The sequence below is a fragment of the Suncus etruscus genome, chromosome 3 (assembly GCF_024139225.1).
Source record: "Suncus etruscus isolate mSunEtr1 chromosome 3, mSunEtr1.pri.cur, whole genome shotgun sequence".
NCBI classification, from domain to species: domain Eukaryota; kingdom Metazoa; phylum Chordata; class Mammalia; order Eulipotyphla; family Soricidae; genus Suncus; species Suncus etruscus.
The window spans coordinates 91293166-91320631 of record NC_064850.1 but is presented as its reverse complement, the minus strand read 5'-3'; the positions used below and the strand labels follow the sequence as shown (position 1 = coordinate 91320631).

The following is a 27466-nucleotide window of genomic DNA, read 5'->3' as shown; positions in this document are numbered from 1 at the left end:
GGTTTTTGGGTCACACCCAGCAGTGCTCAGGGGTTATTCCTGGCTCCAGGCTCAGAAATTGCTCCTGGCAGGCATGGGGAACCATATGGGATGCCGGGATTCAAACCGATGACCTCCTGCGTGAAAGGCAAATGCCTTACCTCCATGCTATCTCTCCGGCCCCCCTATTATCCTATTTTATTAATTTATAAATTTGATTATTCTTATGTGAGTGGATTATAGGGGTTATTTTAGATTCTTGTTTTATGTCATATATATTTATGCCAGTAATTTTTTATTTTTACTCTAGTCGATGTCTTGACTTTTTATTTTAAATGGTTTCTTTTGTTGGGGGGGGGGGAAATCAACAAGCCTGGCTGTGCTCAGAGATAACTCCTGGCTCTGTGCTCAGGAGTCCTATTCCTGGTAGTGCTTGTGGGACCAAGGATTTAAACCAAGATCAGCCACATGCAAGGCAAACACCTTAATCTCTGTACTATCTCTCTGCCCCCCCAAAAAAACAATGGTATCTTTTGAAGAGCAAGAATCAAAATATTTGAAGCCTAAAATTAAAAAAATTATGGCTTATTTTATCTAAGAAATCATTGTTTAACATAATCTAATCCAAGTTTTTACTAGGAGTCTACACCATTTTGAGTTAATTTTTATGTGCTAAGGACCATTTCTCTTCCCAAATTCTAGTTCAGAGGTTTCCAGATTTAAATTTGACCTACTGTCCTCTTTTTAGAAAAAAGCCAACACATTACTCAGTGCCTTGGCAAGAATCCCCTCCCCAATTTCACTGGAGTCTTCTCATTCCCATCATTCCTGAAGACTTAATATTTATTGCTCACTTTGGGAAACACTGTACTAGTTCCTCAAACACCACTGGAAAAGTTCATGCTTTTCTTTCTATCTTTTTTTCCCTAATTATTCTTCTTAATTAAAAAATTAAAGAACTGTGATTTCCAAATTTATTAAATAGTTGTTTTATGCATACACCAATTGTACCACCAGTGCTCACTCTCCTCCTATGCTTCATTCTGCCTCTCCCACTTTCATCTTTATGTTACAAATTTCCGTGGTTGCATCTTAGATCTCATGTTTTCATGCCTTTTCTATTGTTCCCTTGGCACATTAGCAAAAATCAATTAATTGTACAGGTTGGGCCATTTCTGGACTTACTTCTGCTCCATAGATAAGCATAGGAAGAACTGACCTCACACTTCTGAATCATTCAATTCATGAATATGTTATAACCTCTCTTATTTGTTTAGTTCTTTAAACACATTCAACTATGTTTTCATAGAGTTTATTTCACAGGTCTGGCACATATCTTGCTCATTTATTTCTGTGTAATTCATTGTTTTGGATGTTCTATTAGACAGTGAATGGTTTTGTTTTTTGTTTGTTTGGTTTTTGGGCCACACCCGGCGTTGCTCAGGGGTTACTCCTGGCTGTCTGCTCAGAAATAGCTCCTGGCAGGCACGGGGGACCATATGGGACACCGGGATTCGAACCAATCACCTTTGGTCCTGGATCGGCTGCTTGCAAGGCAAACGCTGCTGTGCTATCTCTCCGGGCCCGACAGTGAATGTTTTTAAAAAAATTCATTTTATTAGTTTTAGCTGCTGGTATTTTAGGATAGGTGTTGCTGTTATTCTTGTGTGATACCCAGTAATGTTCAGGGCTTATTCCTGACTTCACACTCAGGAATTATTCTTGGCAGTGCTCAGGGGACCATATACAATGTCAGGGATCAAACTCTGGTTGGCCACAATCAAGGCAGATACTCTATTGGCTATCCAATCTCTCCAACCCCAGTAGCTGGTTATAAAATTTTTTTAGGGCCTAGAGCCATAGTACAATGGACAGGGTGTTTGTCTTGCACACAGTTAACCTGAGTTTGATTCCCAGCATCCCATATGGTCCTCTAAGCCTGCAAATATTGATTTCTAAGCACAGAGCCAGGAGTAACCCTGAACACTACTGGGTATGGCCCAAAAACAAAAAAATTTTGTTTTTTTTTGTTTTCTTTTTTTTTGTTTTTGGGCCACACCCGGTGGTGCTCAGGGGTTACTCCTGGCTGTCTGCTCAGAAATAGCTCCTGGCAGGCACGGGGGATATGGGACACCGGGATTCGAACCAACCACCTTTGGTCCTGGATCAGCTGCTTGCAAGGCAAATGCGCTGTACTCTCTCTGGGCCCCATATTGACTTTTTTTTTTGGTATTTGGGTCACACCAGGCAGCACTCAGAGGTTAACTCCTGGCTCTATGCTCAGAAATCGCTCCTGTCAGGCTCAGGGGACCATATGAGATGCTGGGATTCCAACCAATGACCTTCTGCATGCAAGGCAAATGCCTTACCTCCATTGCTATCTCTCCGCCCCATATTAAAACTTTTTAATTATAATTTTTCAGGGCCTAGTGATCAGGTGTGTAGGTTTTTTTAATTACAGGTTTCCTGTAATTATCTTTCCTCTCATTTTTTGAGCGTCTTTTTTTTAGTGTTAGATGGCAAATTAGGGCGTTTTTTAGAATTAACTTAAAATTATTAGCAAGTAGCAAGTTCGATATACATTATGTGATTATACATATACACACATGTAATAAAAATTCAGTTCATATTCAATTATTGCGAACATTTTAAAAGCAGTATTTATAAAGTATGTAAAAGTGGTAATTATAAAGTATGATTTTAATGTATATAAGGTATAAAAATAGGGTAATCTTTCAGACTATGAAGCTATTGTCAATAGAAACTTGACAGCGAGAACTTATGTTAAAATCTAAAATCATGGGGCCTGGGTGGTGGCGCAAAGGGTTGCATGAGCTAGCCTAGGACAGACTATGGTACAACCCCCCAGTGTCCCATACAGTCTCCTAAGCTAGGAGTGATTTCTGAGTGCATAGCCAGGAGTAACCCCTGAGCATCACCGGGTATAAGCCACCCCCCCCCCCCAACTGCTGTTAAGTGACCAGCGAAGTCAGGCTATTTGAAAGGTATCCTTATAATTTTTAATTTGCAGACTGCTTTACTGCATAAGGAGATGGAGCTAGGGCTGAAGATAGCATAGCAGGCAGGTAGGTAGGTGCTTGCTGTGCACACAACTGACCTGGGCTTGACCCCTCGTATCCTGCGTGGTTCCTGTGCCCTGCCAGGAGTGGTCCTGAGTGCAGAGCTGGAGTAACCCTGAACACTGATAGATGTGGCTCCAAAACCAAAAGGGGAAGGAAATGGGGCTATGGAAGACTAACTGTACTGTACTTAGAGCATTTCTATCAGGTGTGAGACAGATGTGAATCAGTCCTAGGCACTAAAACACAACTGCTTGCTTTTCAAAGAATTTAGGACTAAGAGGTTCCATGAGACAGAACATAAGTCAGAAAGTAATGTTTTGTAAGGAAGAGTGGCTGTCATTTTGGAGCAGTGCTTCTTACACTTAATCCTATTCACAAATTCTTTGCTGATAAATTCTTGAGACCCAGGTATAAAATCAAACATTTATTGACAATTCAGACATTTTAAAATAATTTTGGGTGTTACACCTGATGCTCAGAAATCATGTGCTGCAGGGATTGAACCAGGGCCAGCTGTATACAAGTGCCTTATCCCTGTACTATCCTGCCCCCCCCCCCACCTCCTACACCTGGCAGTGCTCAGGGATCACTCCTGTCTGGGCTCAGGGGCCCACATATGATTCTTGAAATTGAACCCTGGTCTACTGTGTACAAGGCAAGAGCTCCAGCCCTAGCACTGTCTAGCTCCCTATTTCATTTTATTTATTTTGGATTTTTTGGCCACACTGGCTCTGCTCAGAAATCACTCTTGGTAGGCATGGGGGACCATATGGGATGTTGGGATTTGAACCACCTTTGGTCCTTGGTAGGCTGCTTACAAGACAAACACCCTACAGCCGTGCCATCTCCAGCCCCTAGTTCCCTATTTTAAAACAAATTATTTTATAAGTCATGTGACCCATAGTTGATCAAACTTGGCTTTAAGTCTGATTTACTAGGTATAAAAGTCTGCACTGAGGTCCAAAGACCTATTTTTTTTTGTTTTTTTTGGGCCACACCCAGCTGCGCTCAGTAGTTACTCCTGGCTCTGCTCAATTTAAATCACTCCTGGCAGGCTCAGGGGACCATATGGGATGACAGGAATTGAACACAGGTGCATCCTGGGTCGGCACATGCAATGCAAACATCCTACTGATGTGTTATCTCTCTGGCCCCCAGAGACCTATTTTCTGTATCCAATAGTTGTCGATCTTACTAGGATGTTTTCTCCTATCTCAATACTATACTTTATAGGAATGAGAAATAGTCTCCTTATCTGTAACCTCAATGTCCTCACTGTAGAGGAGATTCAGATCTTAACAGAAATTAGCTTTCCATGGGTTGCCAATTTATGACTTGGTTCATGGCTTTTCTGGCTGTGAGCATATCTTCTATGAATTAAACTAATCATACATATTAAAGCAATTGAATCCAAAGGGTGCAGTAAGAGAGTGGAATGAAGAGATGGAATAGCACAGCGGCATTTGCCTTGCAAGCAGCCGATCCAGGACCTAAGGTGGTTGGTTCGAATCCTGGCGTCCCATATGGTGTCGCGTGCAGCCAGGAGCTACATCTGAGCAGATAGCCAGGAATAACCCCTGAGCACCGCCGAGTGTGGCCCGAAAACCAAAAAAGAGATGGAATAGAAGAGCTGAAGACACTGGTGTAAAGTCTGGGGCACTTTGGTGGGATGCAGAAACTTTGTACATCCAAATTGTAAATATTAAATGCTGTCTTCATAATGACACCTAAACTGTAATTGTTAAAAATATATGTGGGGGCTACAGAGAGAGGATATGAAGATGAAGTCACTTCCCTCGCATGTGGCTCATCTTGGTCTGATTTATGGCACCGTGATTCCTGAGCACAGAGTGACGAGTAGCCCTTGAGCACTGCTGGGTGGCCTCAAAACCCAATATACTAAAATAAAGTAGAACTTGGTCTCATGAGATCAGCTAATTTTATAAAGTTGAGTGGCTCCCGTCATTCCCAGTGGCCTTTAAGAATGCATGTTTTCCACACCTTCACATGTTTAAGACGAGACAGATTCCTAGAAACACACTCACTTGATATCTGAAACCAGGTCAGTAGAAACCATTGAAGTTTATTGGCGGTCACAATGCTTACACTGTATGCAGCAAACACCCTTACAAGTCTATCCGCAACCTGACCACGCAAGAAAGAATTCACCACACAGTCGCCAGAGGAGAAGGGGGAAAATGAACAGGCTTGTTTTGGGGGCAGAGGAGAAAAATAAAAATAAAACCGAATTGATGAGTGTCCTATGGGCAAGAGCTGAACTAGAGATGCGTACAACTAGCAGCAACAATTGTGGAAAAAGTACAAGGCAAATAACTTTCTCCATTAATTTTCCTCTGTAGGTTATTTTTTAATATTCAAAACATTTATTATGGTTTTCATTTTATAAAAATGTATATTTTTAAAGGGGTGGGAGAATGTTAAATACTTCATGCTAGGCAGACCTTGTTATTAAGAACCCCTCCACTGTAGTAACTTCCTCCTGCTCATACATTCACGAGTGCAGGTACATATATAAATATCCACACGCACACACCCACACACACTGCCTCGAGGGCTGGGGAAGACTAAAAGTTACTGGCCACACACATTGGGCCTCTGGTGGACACATCCAAATTGCTCAACAAGAGCAACTGGCTCACTTCCTTCTCTCTGGTCTCTTATCTTTAGAGAACAAGAACCCTAAATCGTAAAGTTACATCTGACTTTTAAAAGCAAGAGGCATTTGTCTGAGGATGAGAATAGCAAAGTGGGAAAAAGGAAGAAGCTAAGAACACCAAAACTTTCAGCTAGAGTTGTCACTCACTGCAGAGGCAGAGGGACTGGGCGCCTGTGGTTGATGGAGGATGGATGGTGCTTTGCATGGCTTAGAGTTCCTAATAACAAGGGTAATACAGTAACAGGAAGTGATATTTTTTGGATAGGGAAAGGGCAATAAGAAAAAATATACATTTGGAATTTTAATTTTTTTGCCTCTCTACACTGTGTCACTAAATATATCTCTGCACGCTCACACGTCCTGTCCAGTAAAGCTTCAGGCCACCAGAATACACATTTCCTCACTTGCATACACAACCCGCTCACATCAGCATTGGTGCACTAGACTCTGTAAAAAGTTTTCAGTCACACTTTTTGTTTTTAAACTTGAGTCAATATAAACCTTGTTCAAAATGTTATGAAAAAATGTACATGTTTATACAAGGCAGGTTGTGGCAGGACACTGGGGGCTCTTCCCCCTTGGGTGGCCCCTTGGAAGAGGGGCTGGAGTCTCACACATTTGTGTCTGTCTCCTCCCACCACCCTTCCCACCCAATCCCCCCCGGAACCGGCAGCGCCCTGCCCCTAGTGAGTGCACGCACACCCCTATTCCCTGGGGAAGTAGCTAGCTGACTTTAGCCTTTCCCCCACACCCCGGGAGGAGGGAGCCAGGAACAGCCAGGCTCTCTCCCTTATAATTGTTCGCCCCTCTGGGCTAGACCAAGGACTGCTGCTCTGTACAGGTAGAGTTCAAGAAGGTGTCAGCTCATCATGTCATTGCTATTCACACCGTAAGTGGAATTCTTCATTGAGTCATTGACTTCCCGACGGAACGCTGACAAGTTTTGGGTGAACCTGCGGAAAGAACAAACATGTTCTGAGGGAAAGACATTGCCTATAACATTTTCAGCACGGAAGGCAGAATATATGAAATTTTGAGGTTTTCCTTTGAACATCAGTTCATCATAATAAGGTTTTAAGAGAAAATTAGGTTAGTTTTGTGGTCTTTTCTACCTTAAAACTTTATTGAACACATCTTGGGCTTATGGGGCCATGTTGGGCTGACAGTGGTGGAAAACATCCATTAAAGTGAGCACAGGAAGAGTTGCTAAGCTGTCTTATCTGGGACTGCCCAAGGCCAATGTTTGAGCACTGTGCTGTCCAGTTTAAATGCTCAGTGAAACAATCAAACTAAATTTAAACTTTAATCCCTTCAAAGTTCTTTAAAGTGATAGATTTTTTTCATTTTATTATTTATTTATTTTTTGGTTTTTGGGTCACACCCGGCATTGCTCAGGGAACCATATGGGATGCCGGGATTTGAACCTATGACCTTCTGCATGAAAGGCAAATGCCTTACCTCCATGCTATCTCCCCGGCCCCTTTTTATTTTTTTTTTAAGGGGATCAGGGGACCATGTGGTGCTGGGAATCAAACTAGAGTTGGCTACATGCCAGGCAAGTACCTTAACCCTTATGCTATTCTCTCTGACCCACTACATTTAAAAATAATTAAAATAAAATTTAAAACAAAGAAAAACTAAACATTTAATTCAGTTATGAAGAACTTCTAAGTATGCATGGGAATCTATCATCAACTGCAAACTGTGAAATCTGAATACTAATCAAAAATAAATAAAAAAATTTTACTAATAAAAATTTAGTAATTGAATTGAGATTCTCTGTTAAATGTAAAATACTGGAATCTTAAAAACTTAAGCCAAAGAGATAGCATGGAGGCAGGGCATTTGCCTTGCATGCAGAAGGATGGTGGTTTGAATCCCTGCATCCCATATGGTCCCCCGAGCCTGCCAGGAGCGATTTCTGAGCATAGAGCTAGGAGTAACCCCTGCCGGTGTGACCCAAAAACCAAACAAAAAAAACCCCCAAAACAAAATTTTCAATTTTGAGGAACTGAAGAGAGCGCAAAGCACAGAAGAATGGGTTCAATCCTGATACAGCAGGATTTCCCCAAACACTACTATGTATAGCTCCAAAACCAAAATAATAATAATAATGATGATGATGATAATAACACCTCTATTTTAAATACAGATGGACATAATTTTATAAATTATACTATTTTGAGTGCCAGAGTATTAGCACAGTGTGTCAGGCTCTTGCTTTGCACATAGATGATCTGGGTTAGATCTCCAGTACCATATATGGTCCTGAGTCTTGCCAGGAATGATTTCTGAATGTAGAGCCAGGCGTAAAGCCCTGGCACAGCTGGGTGTAGAAATAAGATGGGGAGTGGAAAAGGGGAAGGAAGAAGAGGAGGAAGAAAGAATTCTGTCAGTTTTATTTAATATAGTCACTAGAAAAGATTAAAACTGCTTATGTGGCTTACATTCCTATCGAATGACTCAAAGATTTAAACAAGGTTAAATATGGGCCAGAGAGATAGCACAGCGGTAGGGCATGCAGCCAACCTGGGAGGGACCAGGTTCGATTCCTGGCACCCATATGGTCCCCCAGCCTGCCAGGAGTGATTTTTGAGTGCAGAATCAGGAGTAACCCTTGAGCACCGCTGGGTGTGGACCAAAAACCAATGAACTAATCAATCAATAAATAAAGTTAAAAAAAATAAACAAGGTTAAATAGGGCTGGGAACTTTTCTTTCCTGCCATGAACCAATGGCTCTTTATATCATTCAAGAGCAATAGAGAAGACATCTGTTGAGAAGCAGATGTGTCTGTCCCGTCATGTATTGGGGTCATACTACAGGAGTCTATGGAACCAATACAGCCCTTAGGCTGGATGGATGTTCCTCACGTGACTTTTAAAGAATTTCCCTTGTTTCAGTGTTTTGAAAAGAACACTTGCAGATGATTTCTTGGTACGGTTCTCTACACTCACCTGTCTCTGTTCTTTGTGAGAAGATTCCGCTCAATGCCTTCCATCAGGTTTTCAAAACACAGATGCATAGCTTGCTGCTTCTCTGGTGGCTGACTGTTCACGATACTGTTCCTTAGGTCAGAGAAATACTGTGGGGTGAGGAAGGAGATTGGATAAGGATAGAAGACAGGGAAAGACAGATTAGCCCTTCATCCCTTGTAGGGTCAGAACCAGATTGTGGCAGTCAACACCTGCAATCTTTATTAAGCCTAGTTAAAAGTCAAGAATTTTAAATTTGTAAAGCCTTCTGAGGCTTAATGATATATATGTTTTTTTCTTTTTTGGGCCACACCCAGTGACACTCAGGGGTTACTCCTGGGTTGGGGGACCATATGGGATGCCAGGGGATTGAATTGTAGTCCATCTAGGTTAGCACGTGCAAGGTAAACACCCTACTGCTTGTGCCACTGCTCCGGCCCTTAATGATTTAAACATTTTTTTTTTCTCAAAGTCATAGCATAGGTGGAAATAAAACTTCAGTCTGTTCTACTTTAGAAACAGTACTAGTCTTCCTTTTCAACACTCCACATTCTGTTGCTCTGCCACATGTACTAGCTTCTAACAGTCAAATGATTCTGTGCTGCTAAAGCATGACCAAGTACATGCTTAGTATAATGGCCACCAATAGAAAACTGTTTACCAACCTGAGGTTTCCTACAAACCTCAGGATCTCACATGATCCTGGAAACTGAGAACCAACTATGAGCCCACCACTGCTTAGGACTCTGGCAGCTGTCCATGTCACCTTTTCATTAAGTAGTATCAAGCCAAGCAGGGGCCGGGACATAGACCACTGGTTCCTACAGTCTTCAAAGATGATGATGTTCAGCACCGTTGAAAGCATCTGGAATAGAAAATCTGAGGTAGTGACCTAGTGCAGTGGTCGGCCCCTTTTATTTCAACTGAGACAAATCTCGCCAAAACCACGATTGAAATTTATTTTGAAAGCCACACAGGGCGTGCACTGACAGAGGCTAGGAGCAGAGTCCTGACTCCTGGAGCGGCCACCCGGCACGCAGAAAAGCCAAATTAAAAGTGTAAAGAGCCACATGTGCCGACCACTGACCTAGTGGATCTATGTTATTATTCATGATAATTATCATTTCTATGGTCAAAGGCCTCTTTCTTAGAACAGACTAGTCATATTTTGAAGCTTCAATTTAATCTTAATTTTTTAAGACAAGCATTCAGTATTTACTTTTCTGTTCTAATGTGGCTGGATGATCCATTTAAAAACATCCCAGTTCACCTTGATTTTCATGGGGGATGGGATAGGTCAAGTAAATGATTACAGCACTTTTATAGCAAGCATCTTAGCCCCTGAAACACTTGTTTCGAAAAAGATGTATACAAATGATCTGATGGCAAGCATATTGCTTGACCTTTGTCATTTCCCTTTATCCTACATTCTTGTTCCCCCCATCTAGCAAATTGTGTATAAGCTTTGTAGCTCTAATAACTTATGCCCCTTTAATGGTAATAGGTGAGCAAAGTCACTATCAAGGAAAGAGGACAGTGCTTACTGGCGGGAGTCATGTCAGGACTTTAAACACAGTGCAATGATTGTGAATTCTACCTTTGGAATGTAACTGTTATGTCAGTCAAGCTATCATCTTGCTGGGCAACCCTCTTCTGCAGAAAGCTTCTTCCACTGGAGGACACTCCACAATGCCCTTGGCCTTAAGGGATTTTACCTGCTGGATCATCTCTGGATGCTGCTGCATAATATGCAGAAAGCGGTCGCTCTCCTGGTTGAGGGGTGTCGTCCGCTTCTTGTTGCTGCGTGATAGCTGCTTAAAGAGGTATGTCACGATGTGGTCCAGGCAGGAGCAACAGCCTGTGCATACCATGGTGTCTGGAAGAAAAGGGTACTGAGTTGCTAATAACTTCATTCCCTGTCAGGCTATGAAACCGGCGAGTTTAGCCAAGTCACCGCTTGGGGTATTTTCAGTTCTTCTCTTACCCCCAGCACTTCTAAGTTCGATAAGCATGTACGATAATAGATGAGACAACAAACTCAATGGGGAGTAATATTTGTCAGGACTTTTGAGTACTATCTCTAAGACGGAAAGTTTTTTCTTTTATAAACGAGAAAATAAAAGTAACTGCACAAGCAACTTTCAGTTAGGCCCACGTGGAAAACCTTCTAGAACATCCTGTATTCCTGCTTTCCTTCCTCTCTCTCTCTCCCCCCCCCCCACCCCTCACTCCCTTCCTCCCTCCCACTCACTCACTCGAACAGGCAGTATTTAGGTTTATTCTTCGATACCAATTTACTTGCCTAGCCTTCCTAACCTCACTTTCTCAAAACCAGGAAGTCTCATTCTTGAGAGTGTCCAGTACTTTGTACTCATTCCCACTATGGTGTATGAATACTAAGGATGGTGAACAAAGAGTTGTGTTTATGTGCTGCTTATTATTGTATCCTAGTGCCTGGTTTAGTGCTTGTTTATCAGGAAGGGACCACTAGGTATATACTGGAGATGTACCCATGAATTATGTACTCTGTTGGTAGGCTGACTCTCCAAAGCATAATCCTTTGGACATTGGACAAGACTCTTCCTTTCTGTGGGTGGCATAAACAAATAAACCAAGATAGGTAATTACCTAGTGCAGTAAGTCCTTCAGAAATGGAAGAGAGAATATACATGATGACATGAGGTTCCAGGCTTGCAATAAAGTTCATGTGGTCCTGGGTCAGGACTTCCAGTAGTGAATAGTAAGACTGGCTGAGCTTGGGGTAATCCTGTAAGAGAAGAATAGCAAAAGTTAGCATAGTTCCAAGACCCCAAATACAAAAGCTTAGTTTCTATTAGCTGGGAAGAAAGGAAGGAGCATATAGTTGTCCAGTGATATATTACATCATAGTGTCAGGTAGGAACAGATGAAAGGCTTAGATCCTGTCAGTTAGGCTCAGGGCTTACCAGGAGATCACTGTGAGGAATAGAGAGGAGCAACTTGATGAAGGTCTGTAAAGCATTGTCCAGGGCATCATCCCCATATAGACGGAAGACTCCAAAGTTGACATAACTCCCACTGAGAGCAGCTTTCAACATGGAGAAGCAGATGGAAATGCCCTTGAGCTTCAGTGCATACACCTGATCCTTGGGGACCTCTCCGAGCGTCAAGATGCGATTCCCTGAGACACAAGGAAAATACGCATTTATTCAGCCACATTGGAACGGGTATGTCAGCACACCAATCTTCCTACACAAAGGCCCCTGGTATCAGTTGGCACTGGAATACTGCAAGTCTTAGCAGTGCTAGCTGTGTTCCCACACTACATAGGCATTTTAAAGCACTCACCATACATTGTTATCATTTTGCTGGTTTCTCTAAAGAGTAAAATGCCATTGGGAGAAGATACATCAAACTGGAGTCGCTGGGATCTGAACAGAGGAAAAAAAAGTGAGAGGCATTTTTCTTATCCATGACATCTGTCTGAATACCTTAGCTAATTCCTTTGTACTAGGAAGTGCAAATTACCTATCCTTCATGTCAAGAACCAAGTAAATCAAAGACACTTAACCAGTGATCAGCTTAAATATTGAAGATCAGTAGACTAGATTCAAATCTGCTTCTCAATTAAAGTTTAAAAGAAACAAAAAAGTGAATAAAAATCTTTTTTTTTTTTGGCCACACACTAAGGGGTTACTCCTGACTATGCACTCGGAAATTGCTCCTGGGTTGGGGCACCATATGGGATGCCGGGGATCAAACCTAGGTCCGTCCTGAGTCAGCTCCATGCCAAGGAAAATGTCCTACTGCTGTGCCGACCCGAGTTCAATCCCTGGCATCCCATATGTCTGGGGATCGAACAGTCATAATTTCTAAATGCAGAGCCAGGATTAACCCCCGAGCACTTCTGGGTATGCCTCCCCCCAATACCATTCTCTTAAACTTCAACGTTTTATTAAAGTCTGGCTTCTTTAGGTTACCTCTTGGTAGTATTAACTCAATTTCAGACAAAAACCTTCAATTTTTTTTATTTTTGAGTTTAGGGTAATGTAGGGTTATTTCTGCCTCTGTGCTCAGATATCATTGCTAGTGGTACTCGAGGTACCATATGTGATACCAGGGCTTCAAACCAGTTATGACCACCACAGCCATATGCAAGACAAGTGCTCTGGTCCAGTTTATATTTTTATAGTTTAGTGGCAACAACAGAACGACTATCATTGTTACCACTTTTTATTTTCCTGGATGACCACTGCTTTTTTTTTTTGTTTGTTTTGGTTTTTTGGGCCACACCCATTTGATGCTCAGGGGTTATTCCTGACTAAGCACTCAGAAATTGCCCCTGGCTTGGGGAACCATATGGGACGCCGGGGGATTGAACTGTGGTCTTTCCTTGGCTAGCGCTTGCAAGAAGACACCTTACCTCTAGTGCCACCTCACCGGCCCCTGACCACTCCTTTTTTATCCCACGATTGGAGGACTTGCTATAACAGAAGTCAGGCAGGGAAAAAAAAATAAAGCTGAACTTCAGTTTCACATGCCTGCCTTTTCCCTGTGGCAAAGCATAGAGTACACCTTTGGTTTGTTTACCTTTTCACAAGCTTCCCCAATGGAGTTGGTAAATTCCTAACCAAAACCAGGATCTCTTCTTTTTTTTCTCTCCAGACTGAATCCATTCAGACCTCAACACTATGCTCAGATACTAACCCCTTACTAGTTGGGCCTTTTGCCCCCTCCCCCTTGGGCCCCACCCAGTGATACTCAGGGATCACTCCTGGTGCTCCTCACCAGAGATCAAATCTAGGCTGACAACATGCAGGGGAAGCCCTTACCCACTGTACTATCTCTCCAGATTCTTTGCTCCCATATTTCTATATTATTCCTATAGCTTCATTTCACATGGCAGTTAGAATGCTGTATTTAAGTAATGTAAGTGAGATCATTACAATTTCTTATTCAGCAGCTCATTGAGGTAGTGAGAACACATGCAGGCTCTTTAGCAGTAGTCTGCTTAGTTGCTACACAATCTGGCTGCCTTGTGCCCGTTTGCCTCTCTCTACATGATAACCAGACTCCTCTCGCCAGCAGCAGCTAACTCATCCCATTTTAGGACTCTTCCAAGGGAAAGGTTTTCCTATTAGCATTAGAATACTCCCATTTTTTGCACTGCTACCATAATTGTGATTCAGATCCTACTTAAGTATCACCTTGCTAAGAGATCTGTATTCTCAAAGCACTACATCCTGGGGTCCCCATACATCGGGAGCTGCATTGGCATCCTGAGGCCCTTACACGGAAGGACAGGGTTGAGAAGCTGCAGGCAGTTCTACCTAAGCTCTGGTCAAAAAAGAACAGGAACTCTAATGTGTCCTAACTCTCTTTTTTGGGCCACCCCTGGCAGTGCACAGTGCTCAGAGGGCACTGATAAATCAGGGTCTGATAAATGCGAGTTAGCAGAGGCTAGGGATGACCCCTAAGCGCTAGGGTTGATGACTGAGGATTTTGCAGCAAAATGTGCTCCAGTCATATAAAAGATGGTGGATTATAAAATATAATGGGCATGGCACCATTATTAAATGCCAATCTTTATATTTGTGGGCAGGGGAAACAGAATTTTGGTGGCTAAACAAATTCACTCCCCATAGTACAGATCTTTTAAGATTCTATTACATTAAGTGACTCATTTCCTATAAGCAAGTCTGGCTCTGTGAATCTGGAAACACCCTTCTTTCAAACAAAAACATATAGTAAACTTTAGAGATTGTCAAATTTTAAAGAAATAATCTTATACTTTGTGTTATCTTCTCAAAACCCTAGAGAAAGCAAATAAAGCAAATTTTTTTAGTGTCTGCTCAGGTCAATCATGTCTACTGCTATGCTTACCTGTTATGAACTAATTCAGCCATCAGTTTGAGAACTGGTGTGGTACAAGCTGGATCATGGTACCACAGTTCAATTGCCCGTTGAAGAATTGGCATGTAGGATGGATATCTTTAAGTAAAAAGCTAAGGAAAGGTTTCCGAGTCCAGAAAGAAATTTTAAAGTTTCTCAACACTGGCCAAGTACAAAAAGTCAAATCATACTTCTTTAATTTCCAGGCTTTTACTTGCCAAACTCTAAACTTTTTTTCTTTTCTTTTTTTTTTTTTGGTTTTTGGGCCATACCCGGCGGTGCTCACCTGGCTGGCTGCTCAGATATAGCTCCTGGCAGGCACAGGGGACCATATGGGACACCAGGATTCGAACCAACCACCTTAGGTCCTGGATCGGCTGCTTGCAAGGCAAACGCCGCTGTGCTATCTCTCCGGGCCCCAAACTCTAAACTTTTTCTAACCAGAAGAGTGACTATGTGTTCTATAATATTTCTAATAAGCATTTACTAATATAATATACTTAATGCCTCTTTCCTAAAGATTACAATGTATTTCACTACAATTTATTCTCTTATATTTGTAATGATATGGTGCTACTTGAAATCAGTAAGATCAGGTAGAGCAAAGCACAGTTAAGTCCTTTTTTTCTTTTTGCAGATAGAAATTTCTCTTTAATGAATGTAGCAAAAGTTACATGTCAGTCTCACAGAAGTACTGATCTATAGGACTTAGATCTATGTGATAAAGACAGACCTTACTTATTTCCCAAACTCAATGTCAACAGTAGATAAGGACAGCTTACAGAAAGTAGGGCAGGTCTTTTGCGTAATTCTTCATTTTCTTTGCCTCACCACTCCCTCTCCTCCTTACCCCATGGCTCTCCATAACTCATTTACATTCCAGATAAAGGTTGGTGTGTATACTACCAATCTGTTAGGATACATCCACTCAAAGAGCATCATAAAGCTGGTCTTGGCATTGAAGGCAAATGCTATTCCTCTCAGGTCTCTTACTAGGCCAACTAGAGTTCTCTGTAGCAAAAGACAAAAGTAGGTTAAAATAGGAGGAAAAACACCCACCTTATGGAGATTTCAGATATTTAATCAAATTCTTCTTCTCACTATTCAATAAATACTCAATATTATGAATTGATTGGTCCATACTAGAATGTCTTGTTTCACTTAGGTTGGGATCTTGTTATACTAAGAAAAATGAATGGGACCCGGCCCATCAAGACAGTCTGGTAGCTTGTTTTTGTTTTGGGGTCACAAAAACAAAACAAAACAAAAAAACAAACAAAAAAAAAAACCCCCAAAAAAACAGTAAGTCCAGTGGTGCTCTGGGCTTACTACTCCTGACTGTGCTTGGGGAACCATACTGGATGCTGGGGATCGAACTTGGATTGGCTGTGGGCAAGGCAAATGGCCTACTTGCTGAACTATTGCTCTGGCCCAAGTCTTTTTATTTTTTTTCCCTTGGCTTTTTGGGCCACACCCAGTTACACTCAAGGGTTACTCCTGGCTATGTGCTCAGAAATCGTTCCTGGCTTGGGGGACCACATGGGATGCCGGGGATCGAACCACACTCCATCCTAGGTTAGTGCGTGCAAGGCAAAACGCTCTACCACATGCACCACCGCTCTGGCCCACGTCTTGATAGTTTTTTTTTCTTTTTGGTTTTTGGGCCACAACTGGTGATACTCAGGGGTTACTCCTGGCTATGCACTCAGAAATTGCTCCTGACTAAGGGGACATACAGGACACCGGGGATTTAACCCAGGCCCATTGTGGATCAGTGCTAGGCAAACCGCTGTGCTATCACTCTGGCCCCAAGTCTTGAAAGTTTTATTAATGTGTCACATGAAAAAGCAAAAACAGGGCCCGGAGAGATAGCACAGCGGCGTTTGCCTTGCAAGCGGCCAATCCAGGACCAAAGATGGTTGGTTCGAATCCTGGTGTCCCATATGGTCCCCCATGCCTGCCAGGAGCTATTTCTGAGCAGACAGCCAGGAGTAACGCTTGATCAACGCCGGTGTGACCCAAAAACCAAAAAACCAAAATATAATGTGTGTATATATATAAAAAGAAAAAGCAAAAACAACCCAACCAAAATACAAACCACCCACCAACAAACAAACTTATTCAAGAGGTGAAAAGGGGCACAAAGTCCATCTAAGAAGAGGTGCAAGAACCGTATTCCCTGAAGGTCTGATACCAGGTCCAATGCAACTAAAGGGAATTCGAGAGCAAACCCAAGCACAAAGAAGCAAGTGAATCTACTCTGTGGTACCTGAGCTGATAGTGGATTCTATAGAAATGATTGAAATTCAGAAGCTCAGAACCACTGAAGACAGAATTAGGACTCAAAATCCCATGCTTTCTTTCTGTTTGGCACTGGGGATCAAATCCAGGGCCTGATAAATGCGAGGTATATGCTCTACTACTGAGCTAGCTCCATCCCAGCTCTCAATGCTTTCTCAATAGAATTTCACATGTGGACTGACAATCATAAGATGTTACTTATTTTTTGGGTGTTTGTGTGTGTGTGGCTTAGGGGTCACCACAATTGGTGGTGCACAGGAATCACTCCTAGTTCTGCTCTTAGGAATTGCTCCTGGCAGTGCTCTCGGGAGCAGTGGTCTTGGGACCAGGTGGAATGCTGGGGACTGAACCTGGGTTGGCTGTGTGCAAGGCAAACACCCTACCTGCTACGCTATTGTTTAGGGCCCCATAAGATTGATTTTACCAAAGCTGAGATTAGAGAGAGAATACAATGATTAATAAGATGTCTGCCTTGCATGTGGCTGATGATAGTTTGACTGCCAGTACTACAAGGTCCCTTGAGTATCAATGGTTGTGGCCCAAAATCCAAAAGAAGGAAAAAAAGGGCTAACCAGTCATCAGTAGACTCAAGGAAGTAGCATATTTATACAATATTCATACATTCTAACTCAGCTGCTAACAATAACTGTACCTTTGCTACCAACCTGCTTTAAGTAAATAATTTATTCCCAAACTGATACATTAAGTCAGATTTCAAGTCTAATACAGAATCTGAAAAACTACATGAGGTCTGACAAAGATGTGGCTGACAGTTGTAGTTCAGGGCCAGAGTCAGTCATAGCATTTATTTTACCTGTTTTACATGGAACTAAAATAATTTTCCCTAATTTTTATTGTAACCCTATGATTTACCAAGCTGTTTATAATATAGTTGTTTTGAACATTAAAGTATTCAAATACCAACACATAGAACTAATTTTATCTGCAAAAGGTATGCTATTCACTAACAGCCCTCAATCACAGCCTTCCTTTGAGTGGGCCTATTTGACTCCAACCTAAATTACTGCTATGTTTAACACTAGTCTTGGCTTTGAATGGTTCCCATCACAGAAAACAAAGTGCTCTGCTAATTTGGAGTTGGAAAAACTAAACTTTATAAAAACAAATTTTGGCGAAAGAGGACTTTAGAATGTTGGTTATAACCTGGCATTTGGGGGCAACATGCCTGATTATTTGGTGCCTCTGAAATTTACCCTCAGTGTCCTATTGAAGTCTTACAAATGCTAGTTTTCTGGTGTTAGTATAGTGGTCTATAGGTAAGAACTGGCATATGAGAAGCAAAAGGATGAGGAAAGAAAACATCAGGAAATGGGGTCCAGGGAACTCAATGGCAGTTTGTAGGCATGAGGCCAGGAGCTTCAGCCCTGATATTATCCCATACCTTTGAGCATGATCCTAGGGCACTACAAACAAATGTGAAGCCCTCAGGGAAACGCTGCAACTGAAAGAAGTTGTGAGCATCTTAAAGTGTGCAACTGGGGAGCACAACCAAGTGTGTGGGCGGGAGTATGATGCTATCATTGTAATAACCAGTGTCCCCACAGGGAAAATTAAAGGGTCAAAAATGACAAGAGGAAAGCCAGAAGTCAGTAACTAAAGGTCTTTAAAACTCCTTATTCCTACTAAATGGCTCATATGTCAATGGAAATTCATATGTCATGGAAATTACTATTTATACAAAGATACAAATAATGAAGTAACAAAATTTGTAAATCAGTGCATTTTAGAGATCTGCTTTACAACAATGTCAATGAATGAAGTGCTACTAAACTGTATGCTAAAAATGGTTAACTTTTATTATGCACAAAAACTTGTGAAATAATAAGAACATTACAGTTTTTAGTGGTAAGAAAAAGGGCTGAAAAGGCACAAATGTAAAATAATAAAATAGTTCTAAGAAAACTATGAAAATAAAGATTAAGTTAAATAAAGTAAAATAGATTACACTACTTTTGGGGCATTAATAAATACTTCATTAAAATAAATAAATATTAAAACTAAATATAACATAACTGGATGAGAAATTATGAGAGTGGTAGAGAGCGAGAGAGAAAGAAAGACATAAAAATTGGACCAGTGGGGCCCAGAGAGATAGCACAGCGGCATTTGCCTTGCAAGCAGCCGATCCAGGACCAAAGGTGGTTGGTTTGAATCCCGGTGTCCCATATGGTCCCCCCGTGCCTGCCAGGAGCTATTTCTGAGCAGACAGCCAGGAGTAACACCTGAGCACTGCCGGGTGTGGCCCAAAAACAAACAAACAAACAAACAAACTGGACCAGTGTTAGCATTTATCTTGCATGTAGCCAATCTGGGTTCAATCCCTGGTATCCATATGGTTCTCTGAGCACTGCCAGGAGAAGTAATTCCTGATTGCAGAACCAGAAGTAAGTCCTGAGCATTGCTGGGTATGGCCCCAAAACAAACAAAAAATATCTGTGCTACTATATTTGAAAACTTAGGATAAAAAATCCCAACGAGGGCTGGAGAGACAGCTCAGAGGTAGTGCATTTGCCTTGCATGTGGCTGACCTAGGACAGACGGTGGTTCAAATCCCGGTACCCTATATGGTCTCCAGTGCCTGCCAGGAGCAAATTCTGAGCACAGAGCCAGGAGTAACCTCTGAGCACTGCCTGGTGTGACCCCCCCCCAAAAGAACAAAACAAAACAAACAAACAAACAAAGGAAACAAAAACAAACCCCAAGGATTCCTTAAGAGGGGCCGGAGAGATAGCACAGCGGTAGGGCATTTGCCTTGCATGTAGAAGGATGGTGGCTCAAATCCCAGCATCCCATATGGTCCCGAGTCTGCCAGGAGCGATTTCTAAGCGTAGAGCCAGGAGTAACCCCTGAGCGCAGCTGGGTGTGACCCAAAAGCAAAACCAGAACAAAACCAAGGATTCCTTAAGAAATGTATTTTAACATAGAATTTATAAATAGATACTGGTTCTTTTATTTCAAACTCTAGGAATCCAAGAGAATAAAATGAAAATCTTCAACAGTGAAATTCAAGCTAAGAATGAATTTGTGTAGTAGTGCTGACCATATAGTCTGTTGGGGAGTGTGCCCTCAACCAAAAGATAACTAATCAACAGGAAAAGAACTTACCTTAGCCTCCTGCTCATTAAAACTATTGGTGCTAAACATCTGGGCCACTGCCTCAAAGGCTGCTGTGAGTGGTAGCATGAATTGCTCATATTGATCCTCATCCTCTCCTGCAAAGAAAAAAATCCAATATAAGAAACCCAAAGCTTTATAGATGCATTCAAGAAAATGAACAACAGGTAAGCAGATGGAAGGACAATTCAAGGGAGGCACTCAAGTATCTCAATTGATATTAATAGGGTTTCAGAATAAAATGTACATAAAGAAAAACGTAAAACTACAAAATGATCAAAATCACCTAGTTTGGGCATGTTCATATTTTTGATACTAAATCACCAGAGAGTCCATCTGAATGTGATACTGGCTTTTCCTTACATGAGAACTATATATAGCTGGATGAGAAATGTTCACATCAGGTGTGTGATGACACCCCAACCTGATTTTAGTATCTTGTGGACTCTATTTATACCTTTGTCTTTCATGAATACTATAATTCCCGTTAGTAGAATAAAATGTATATAGTTTAATGTCAAATTAAGTTAAATTTACAAATTGAATTTATAGTTTAAATTCAAATTAAATTCAAACTCATGCTACAACTTAGAGCAGAAAAAAGGTGCTCAAATCCTTCAGGTTCATGTAGGCAGTAAATTGAGTAATTAAATTTCTGTGATCATTGCATGTGGTTTGCACTTCAGGTCAGCAATCAACAGCAGCAGTTAGGAATCTCAGTTTTCCCACTACACAGACAAGAATATGAACAGAACTTTAAAGTTCTGTATATCAAGTCTTCCAGTTACAGGACTATGACAGCCTGATTTGTTCTTGATGAAAACAGAGAGTATTTCAGCAGCTTTATTAATGGTGAAAAGACCTCCAGTACATCCAGTTCTCAAAAATTTGAACAATGCCAGATTACTTTGAGTCTGTAGGATTTATTGCAGTACCTAAATCCACCATGAGGAGACGCCCAAGTGCTGTGTAGAAGGTAGTTCGACACCGCATGTCTGTCAGGTTGGACTGATTGTTAATACCCAAAAATGAAAAGTGCTCACTCTATTGAGGAAAAGAAAACAAGTTTAAAAGATAAAAACATAAGCTGGGGACAGAACGCAAACCAGTAATTTTCAGAATTACTGTGCTCTTTAAAATTAATGGCTAAGTAGTTATTCCTTAAGAGTATGAGGGGTATTAAATCTGTATTGTTATTAACTAAATTTTATCTTAGTCTGTTTAGTAGTGTGGGAAGTTACACACAGATCACCTGGATCCCCAGGAGAGATTCCAATGACAATAAGTATAATTTGGCATGTGATGGGTAAAGGGGCCAAAGCCATTAAATGTGGCAGCACCGAGGACCTCAATCCAAACACTCTTTTTAAGACTTTGTTGTGTGTGTATGTGATGATATGGGGGTAAGGGAGAAGGCAGGGAGAACCAAGCCGACAGCTCCAATCACTCACCGTGTGATTGTTCAGCATGAACTGTACTGCGCTCAACTTCACTAGCTTCCTTACACTACTGTATGTAGAGACAAAGGAAGAGGGTCAAGGAAAGTGGTGACACAAAGGATAGGTTTTTTTCCCCCCTAAAGGGGGGGTGGGGGGAATGCACAACAGGTAGCACTGACTCCTGGCTGTGTGCTCAGAAATTACTCCTAGCAGCAGACTCGGGGGGCCATATAGGATGCTGGAGATTGAGTCCAGTTTTGCCTCGTGCAAGGCAAATGCCCTAAGGTTGTGCGATTATTGCTCAGACTATCACACTAAAAACTTTTAATGCAGAATGAACTCTTTTTTTTTTTTTTTTTTTTATGGTTTCTGGGTCACACCTGGCGGTGCTCAGGAGTTACTCCTGGCTGTCTGCTCAGAAATAGCTCCTGGCAGGCACAGGGGACCATATGGGACACCGGGATTCGAACCAACCACCTTTGGTCCTGGATTTGCTGCTTGCAAGGCAAACGCCGCTGTGCTATCTCTCCGGGCCCCAGAATGAACTCTTTAAGATAAAGTACAGTTCGGGGCCGGGAAGGTGGCGCTAGAGGTAAGGTGTCTGCCTTGCAAGCGCTAGCCAAGGAACGGACCACGGTTCAATCCCCCGGCGTCCCATATGGTCCCCCCAAGCCAGGGGCAATTTCTGAGCACATAGCCAGGAGTAACCCCTGAGCGTCAAACGGGTGTGGCCCAAAAACCAAAAAAAAAAAAAAAAAAAAAGATAAAGTACAGTTCGTTTTCTTTTTCTAATTATGAATTCCATAACAGATACCTTATTTTCTTGAGTATAATACTGCGTTCTCTTCTAAGCACTATTTAACTGGCAGAAGGCATACACACACTAAGTTTTCTCCAAGTCAAGATAACACCAAGTATATCCTAGAAAAACCTGTCTCAATGGGGTTCTATGAGAATTAAGGCCCTAATGCAACCATTTTCCATAATGTATAGCTTTCCTATGCAGTTAGACTGGCACTAGCTTTGGCTATCTTGGGGCAAACTGGAAGAAGAAAATAACTCAAATTATGTGTTTACTTCTCTTGCAAATCTCTGCTTGTAAAAGGCTGTCTTAGAACACTTTAAACTTTACAGTCGGTCTGCAAGTAAAAAGTGAGATCACACCCCTTCATTCTAACATGTACCTTATAACCAATCAGGAAACTGGCTGGACAGTGCTGGCACAACATGGCCAGCATAGAGCTACTTTGATTTGTCGGATATTTCTGGATCTCAGGGATAAGTTTCAGTAAATAATTAGCTTTTGTATTGGTTCATTTGGTAGCCTTGGCTTTTATTTTGAGTGGGGTGGGGTTGGGTACTGTTTTTGGGCCACATCCAGCATTGCTCAGGGCTTACTCCTGGCTTGCACTCAGCAATCAGTCCTGGTGTCATGCTGGGGATAGAAGTCAGGTAGACTACATGTAAGGAAAGCACCCTACCTATTCTATTATCTCTCCAACCCTGGGGACTATGTTTGTAAACCTATGACACACAATTCTACATAGAAGTGAGTTTAGAAAAGGATATCCAATGGAGAGATCATTGAGAAGCTGCAGTGTCTTAGAGGTGATTGGTTCACAACGGCCCCAGTACTTCAGATTGGTGATGCTGGAGGACAAAAAGAAAAAAAATAAAAGAGCTATTTTTGATTTGCCTGGCTTCCTTGAAGACTGGCAGAAGAAGAAAATCATCCATCAGAAGTCATCACACATCTGCATCACTGAATCACAGACATCACAAGCACAAAAAAATGGGTATAAAATCTCCATACTCACATTTGGTTGACTAGAAAAATTATCCTTCAGATAATCTTCACTACTTGGTTCCAAAGCTACACTGGCCCATACCTAGGCCCTTGGAATTCTGGGGCACTCCAGGGCTGATTTCTGCAGCAAGGGTAAGAGATTTCTGCGGCAGTGATAACATGCAGACGTATGCAATTCTGCACCTGCACCATCCACTGTCAGCTGCAGAATTCTAGTAGCCCTTGCTTCTGGGGTTTTTAGCTGGCAGAGTCCTTTAGACCCCCTTTGCCTTTTTTTTCTTTCATCTTAAATTACCAGCTCATGGAATATGCATTTAGGATTGGGATGGTTGGTAGGAGGCAAAATGTCAGTTTGCACACAGCCCTGGGTAATACACCTGGCTCTTACATGTGTGCTTTGATCAGCTGAGCTCCTAAAAAGTGGGGAAATGTAACAATAGGGCACAACTTAAAAACAAAACAAAACATGCCACTTAGAAACTCCAACTTTGAAGATAATCAATAGCACTAGGTTTTGAAGATTCAAGACTCTCAAAAAAGTGTAATACATCCTCAAGAGGAATATGCCCATTTTAAAGTGGGCCTCTCCTCCTGGTTGGAGAGGGCCATATCCAATAGGAATTGGCACTACATGCACATACATGCAGTGCCTGCTCATGGCACCCAGGTAACAGGTTCAAAAGGTTGAATGTGTGCATCCATCACTGGGTAAAGAAATCCATTTTGCTAAGTACACAATATGGTTTCACCCATTATTCCAGATACCAAAGGTGAGATTTCACATGAATAAGAATAAATCCTAGCTTGTTCAAGCCTGGAATGCTCTGGGGCCGGGCCATATCTCTAAGTACAACTTGCCAAACACAATCAAATGCACAAATTTCTGACGCAAACAATTAATGCTGGAATACCAAGGCATTGGCAACACAATGCCAATGTAACACATTTTACTGTTGCAATAGGATTGCAAAGAACTCTTGCTGATGGCACGCCAAAATACTTACATTTTTCCTATGAAAACACTTAGGACCATGGTCTCATCATTCAAGCCCAGAACTTCTGAGAGCCGGCGGTACAGCTAGCATTAAGGGAAGTAATCAGAAAACATGAATTAGAAAAATCATATATTAATACTCATTATTTGTCATTATTCATGCATAGCTAATTTATGGAAAGATAATGAATAACAAAACTGATGAAGAAGTCTCTCCAGAAGTTTCTAAGTATTACTAAAGACAGGATATATGCTAAGTTATTTTACTGGCCCTCTTTAACACTGAAATTAGACCAAGACTATGATAACCTTAAGCTATTTGAATATTAATTCATGTATAGCGATTGGCATTTCAAACTGGACAGAAAATAAAAGATGTTTTAATTGGCTATTTGTTAAGCATACAGAACATCAGGGCCCTATTGGCCTTACTTCTTTAGTGAATCTTCCCAAATTTGACAGATTAAAATGAGACATTTGTACTATTCTAATAACTATTTGAACTGTTATCAGTTGTCACTCTCAATAATGAATCCCACAGGCAGAAGTGAGAACTAAAAAGAAAGTCTGTTACCTTAGAGGACTTTTGCACTTGGTCCCCAATGTAGATCTTACGGAACTGTTCAAAAAAGCTCAGCATAGCCAATTCTAACTTCTCATTACCCGCCTGAGCCAAGCGAGAATCTGTCAGGTTCATCAGCTGAAGCACCCTAGAGGAAGAGAAGCAATGATTCTCTCAACAGCAGGATATCCTGATCATGCTAGAGAATCCAATCTACCCAATAGATTTAGCTCATCTCTCCTTCCCTGACAGTCTTAGCTCTTCTTCCTTCTCTAGTCTCTAAATTTTGCTGACACATGTTTCCATTTCCGCCCCATAGGATGTGTACCTGAGACACAGCGAGATGTTCAATACTGCCAATCTACTGAGATTATGGCAAGATCATCATTCCCTTGAAAAATTGGAATAATGTCCTAGGTTAAATACTTGTCAATGTGGGGCCAGAGAGATAGCATGGAGGTAAGGCCTTTACCTTTCATGCAGAAGGTCATCGGTTGGAATCCCAGCGTCCCATATGGTTCCCCGTGCCTGCCACGAGCAATTTCTGAGCACGGAGCCAGGTGTGACCCAAAAACCACAAAAAAAACCCCACAAAAAAACAAACAAACTTGGCAATGTATCTCAAACCCCACAATGGGTAAATAACAACAACAAAACACTAACTTTGAGGGTAATGGTCATTCTTGAAACTTTTGTGAGATCTTGAAAACTTTGAGGTTCTATTCCTCATCTATGAAATGAGGGGTTCTGCATTAGATTAGTAGTTCTCCATTTTTTCCGCACATAGAAAAGGATGGAGACATACAAAGGATAATGGCCATCCATTGGCAATACTTCTAGGGACAAGAACAGGAATGTTACACATCCTTCTAGCAAAAGCAAGTGAGTGAATGATAAAATAAGACAACTTTTACTGTAAGAGTGAAACCTAACAACAATAACAATAATAAGTAGGGGGCACCCCATTTAACAGTGGGTGATTTGCGGGTGCTTGGGAGGTCTAGAGCTTCTCCTGGGGATGTGTGGTCTGGTTACACATGCTCAGGGCCACGTGTAATGGAAACTGAATTCAGGCCTTGAACACGCTAGGCCTGTGTTGTTCTATTTGAACCCTCTCATCATCTCCATATGACATTCTGAAAGTATGAGAACAGTAACAAACTATCTATGACATGTGGTGGTGGGGGGATTAATTATGCTACATGACTATTACATTTAAATTAATCAATATTAAAATTTTGTTCAGTGCAAGTCCAGTGGGGCATGACATAAGAGCTTTCAATAGAAGTAAGGAACCTAGAAGCAGACTGCAGCTAATAAACAAAATGGGAATTAAAAAAGACAAATACATTTTTCAGAAGAATTATGAATTAAAATATGTGGGGAACTAACACACATTTGAAGGTATCCATCATGCAAAAAATGTGTTTTGGAAGACCAGTTCAAAAGGCCTCAGAGTAGTGGTTCCATAAAGTCACAAAACTATTTTCACTAAAATATAAAAACATTAATAGCCTTTTCACGAGGGACAGTGGAGTTTCCAGAGGCTATCAACTGTGTGCTCACTTTCCACAGGCTGAGCGTGGAAACAGTTGTGAGCATCTAGCTGATATCTGTGCCTGACACTCAAACAAAGTTACTATTCTTAATTTGGGGTGAAAATAGATATTGTCAAAATATATTATTCTATAACAGGATATTGCTATTTATTTTTGAAAAAATGTATCTAATTTTTGTGGTGTTGGGGTTCTAATCCAGGGCCTTACATATGCATGGCCTCTGTTTTTTTTTTTTTTAAACTTTTAATGCAGAATGAACTCTTTTTTTTTTTTTTAAATGGTTTTCTGTGTCACACCTGGCGGTGCTCAGGAGTTACTCCTGGCTGTCTGCTCAGAAATAGCTCCTGGCAGGCACGGGGGACCATATGGGACACCGGGATTCGAACCAACCACCTTGGGTCCTGGATTGGCTGCTTACAAGGCAAACGCCGCTGTGCTATCTCTCCAGGCACATGGCCTGTTTTTACAATTTAGTCACATCCCTGAACTTACTGCTACTTTTTGTTTTGTTTTTGAGCCATAACAAGCTGTGCTTAGTGATTTATCCTGGTTCTACACTCAGATATCACTCCTGGTGTATTAGGAAGGAATGCTGGGATCGAACTTAGGTTGGCTGTGTGCAAGGCAATGTCCTAATTGCCGTACTATCACTGTGGCCCCTGTTACTTTTAAATGAATAAATAAAATTTAAGGTATTAAAATTTCTGCATTCTCATTTTTGTGTTAGGAAAAACATTAGAAACTAGTAATCATATAAAAGTTTCAGTAAGATGAGATTCCTATGCCATTACAAAAAAAAAAAAAAAAAAAAAGAAAAACCCTTAAAAATACTGAAGGTGTACAGTATGTAATCAAGAAATTTAAATGGGGGGTGGAGAAACAGTACAGAGGAAATAGGGTGGTTGCCTTGTATGTTGTTAACCTGGGTTCAATCCCTAGCACCATATATGGTCCCTAACTCTCTCCAAGAGTGAAAAATTTTTAAATGTGGGGATATTTGGAGACCTAATTTCCAATCAAATTTATTCATGAAATAGCGAAATAAAGTGTGGACTCACTAACATTGAGATATGGGCATTTTATTG

At 41.4% G+C, this 27466-nt stretch overlaps 1 protein-coding gene across 1 annotated transcript in view; it reads right to left on the bottom strand.

Moving 5' to 3' along the window:
- Positions 1-5125: 5125 nt before the first annotated feature.
- The window catches only part of XPO7 (exportin 7), a 107690-nt gene continuing 85349 nt past the window's right edge, over positions 5126-27466 (bottom strand). Inside the window, exons 14-28 of the mRNA XM_049769433.1 lie at positions 24835-24970; positions 24271-24344; positions 23029-23109; positions 21472-21535; positions 20956-21064; positions 20012-20118; positions 15507-15595; positions 14576-14683; positions 12041-12123; positions 11659-11873; positions 11342-11480; positions 10429-10589; positions 9480-9578; positions 8696-8823; positions 5126-6692 (exon numbers count right to left, since the gene is read on the bottom strand). Of these exons, the coding sequence (XP_049625390.1) occupies positions 6599-6692; positions 8696-8823; positions 9480-9578; positions 10429-10589; positions 11342-11480; positions 11659-11873; positions 12041-12123; positions 14576-14683; positions 15507-15595; positions 20012-20118; positions 20956-21064; positions 21472-21535; positions 23029-23109; positions 24271-24344; positions 24835-24970 (1687 nt within the window). The 3' untranslated portion in view covers positions 5126-6598. The remainder of the gene's footprint in view (positions 6693-8695; positions 8824-9479; positions 9579-10428; positions 10590-11341; positions 11481-11658; positions 11874-12040; positions 12124-14575; positions 14684-15506; positions 15596-20011; positions 20119-20955; positions 21065-21471; positions 21536-23028; positions 23110-24270; positions 24345-24834; positions 24971-27466) is intronic.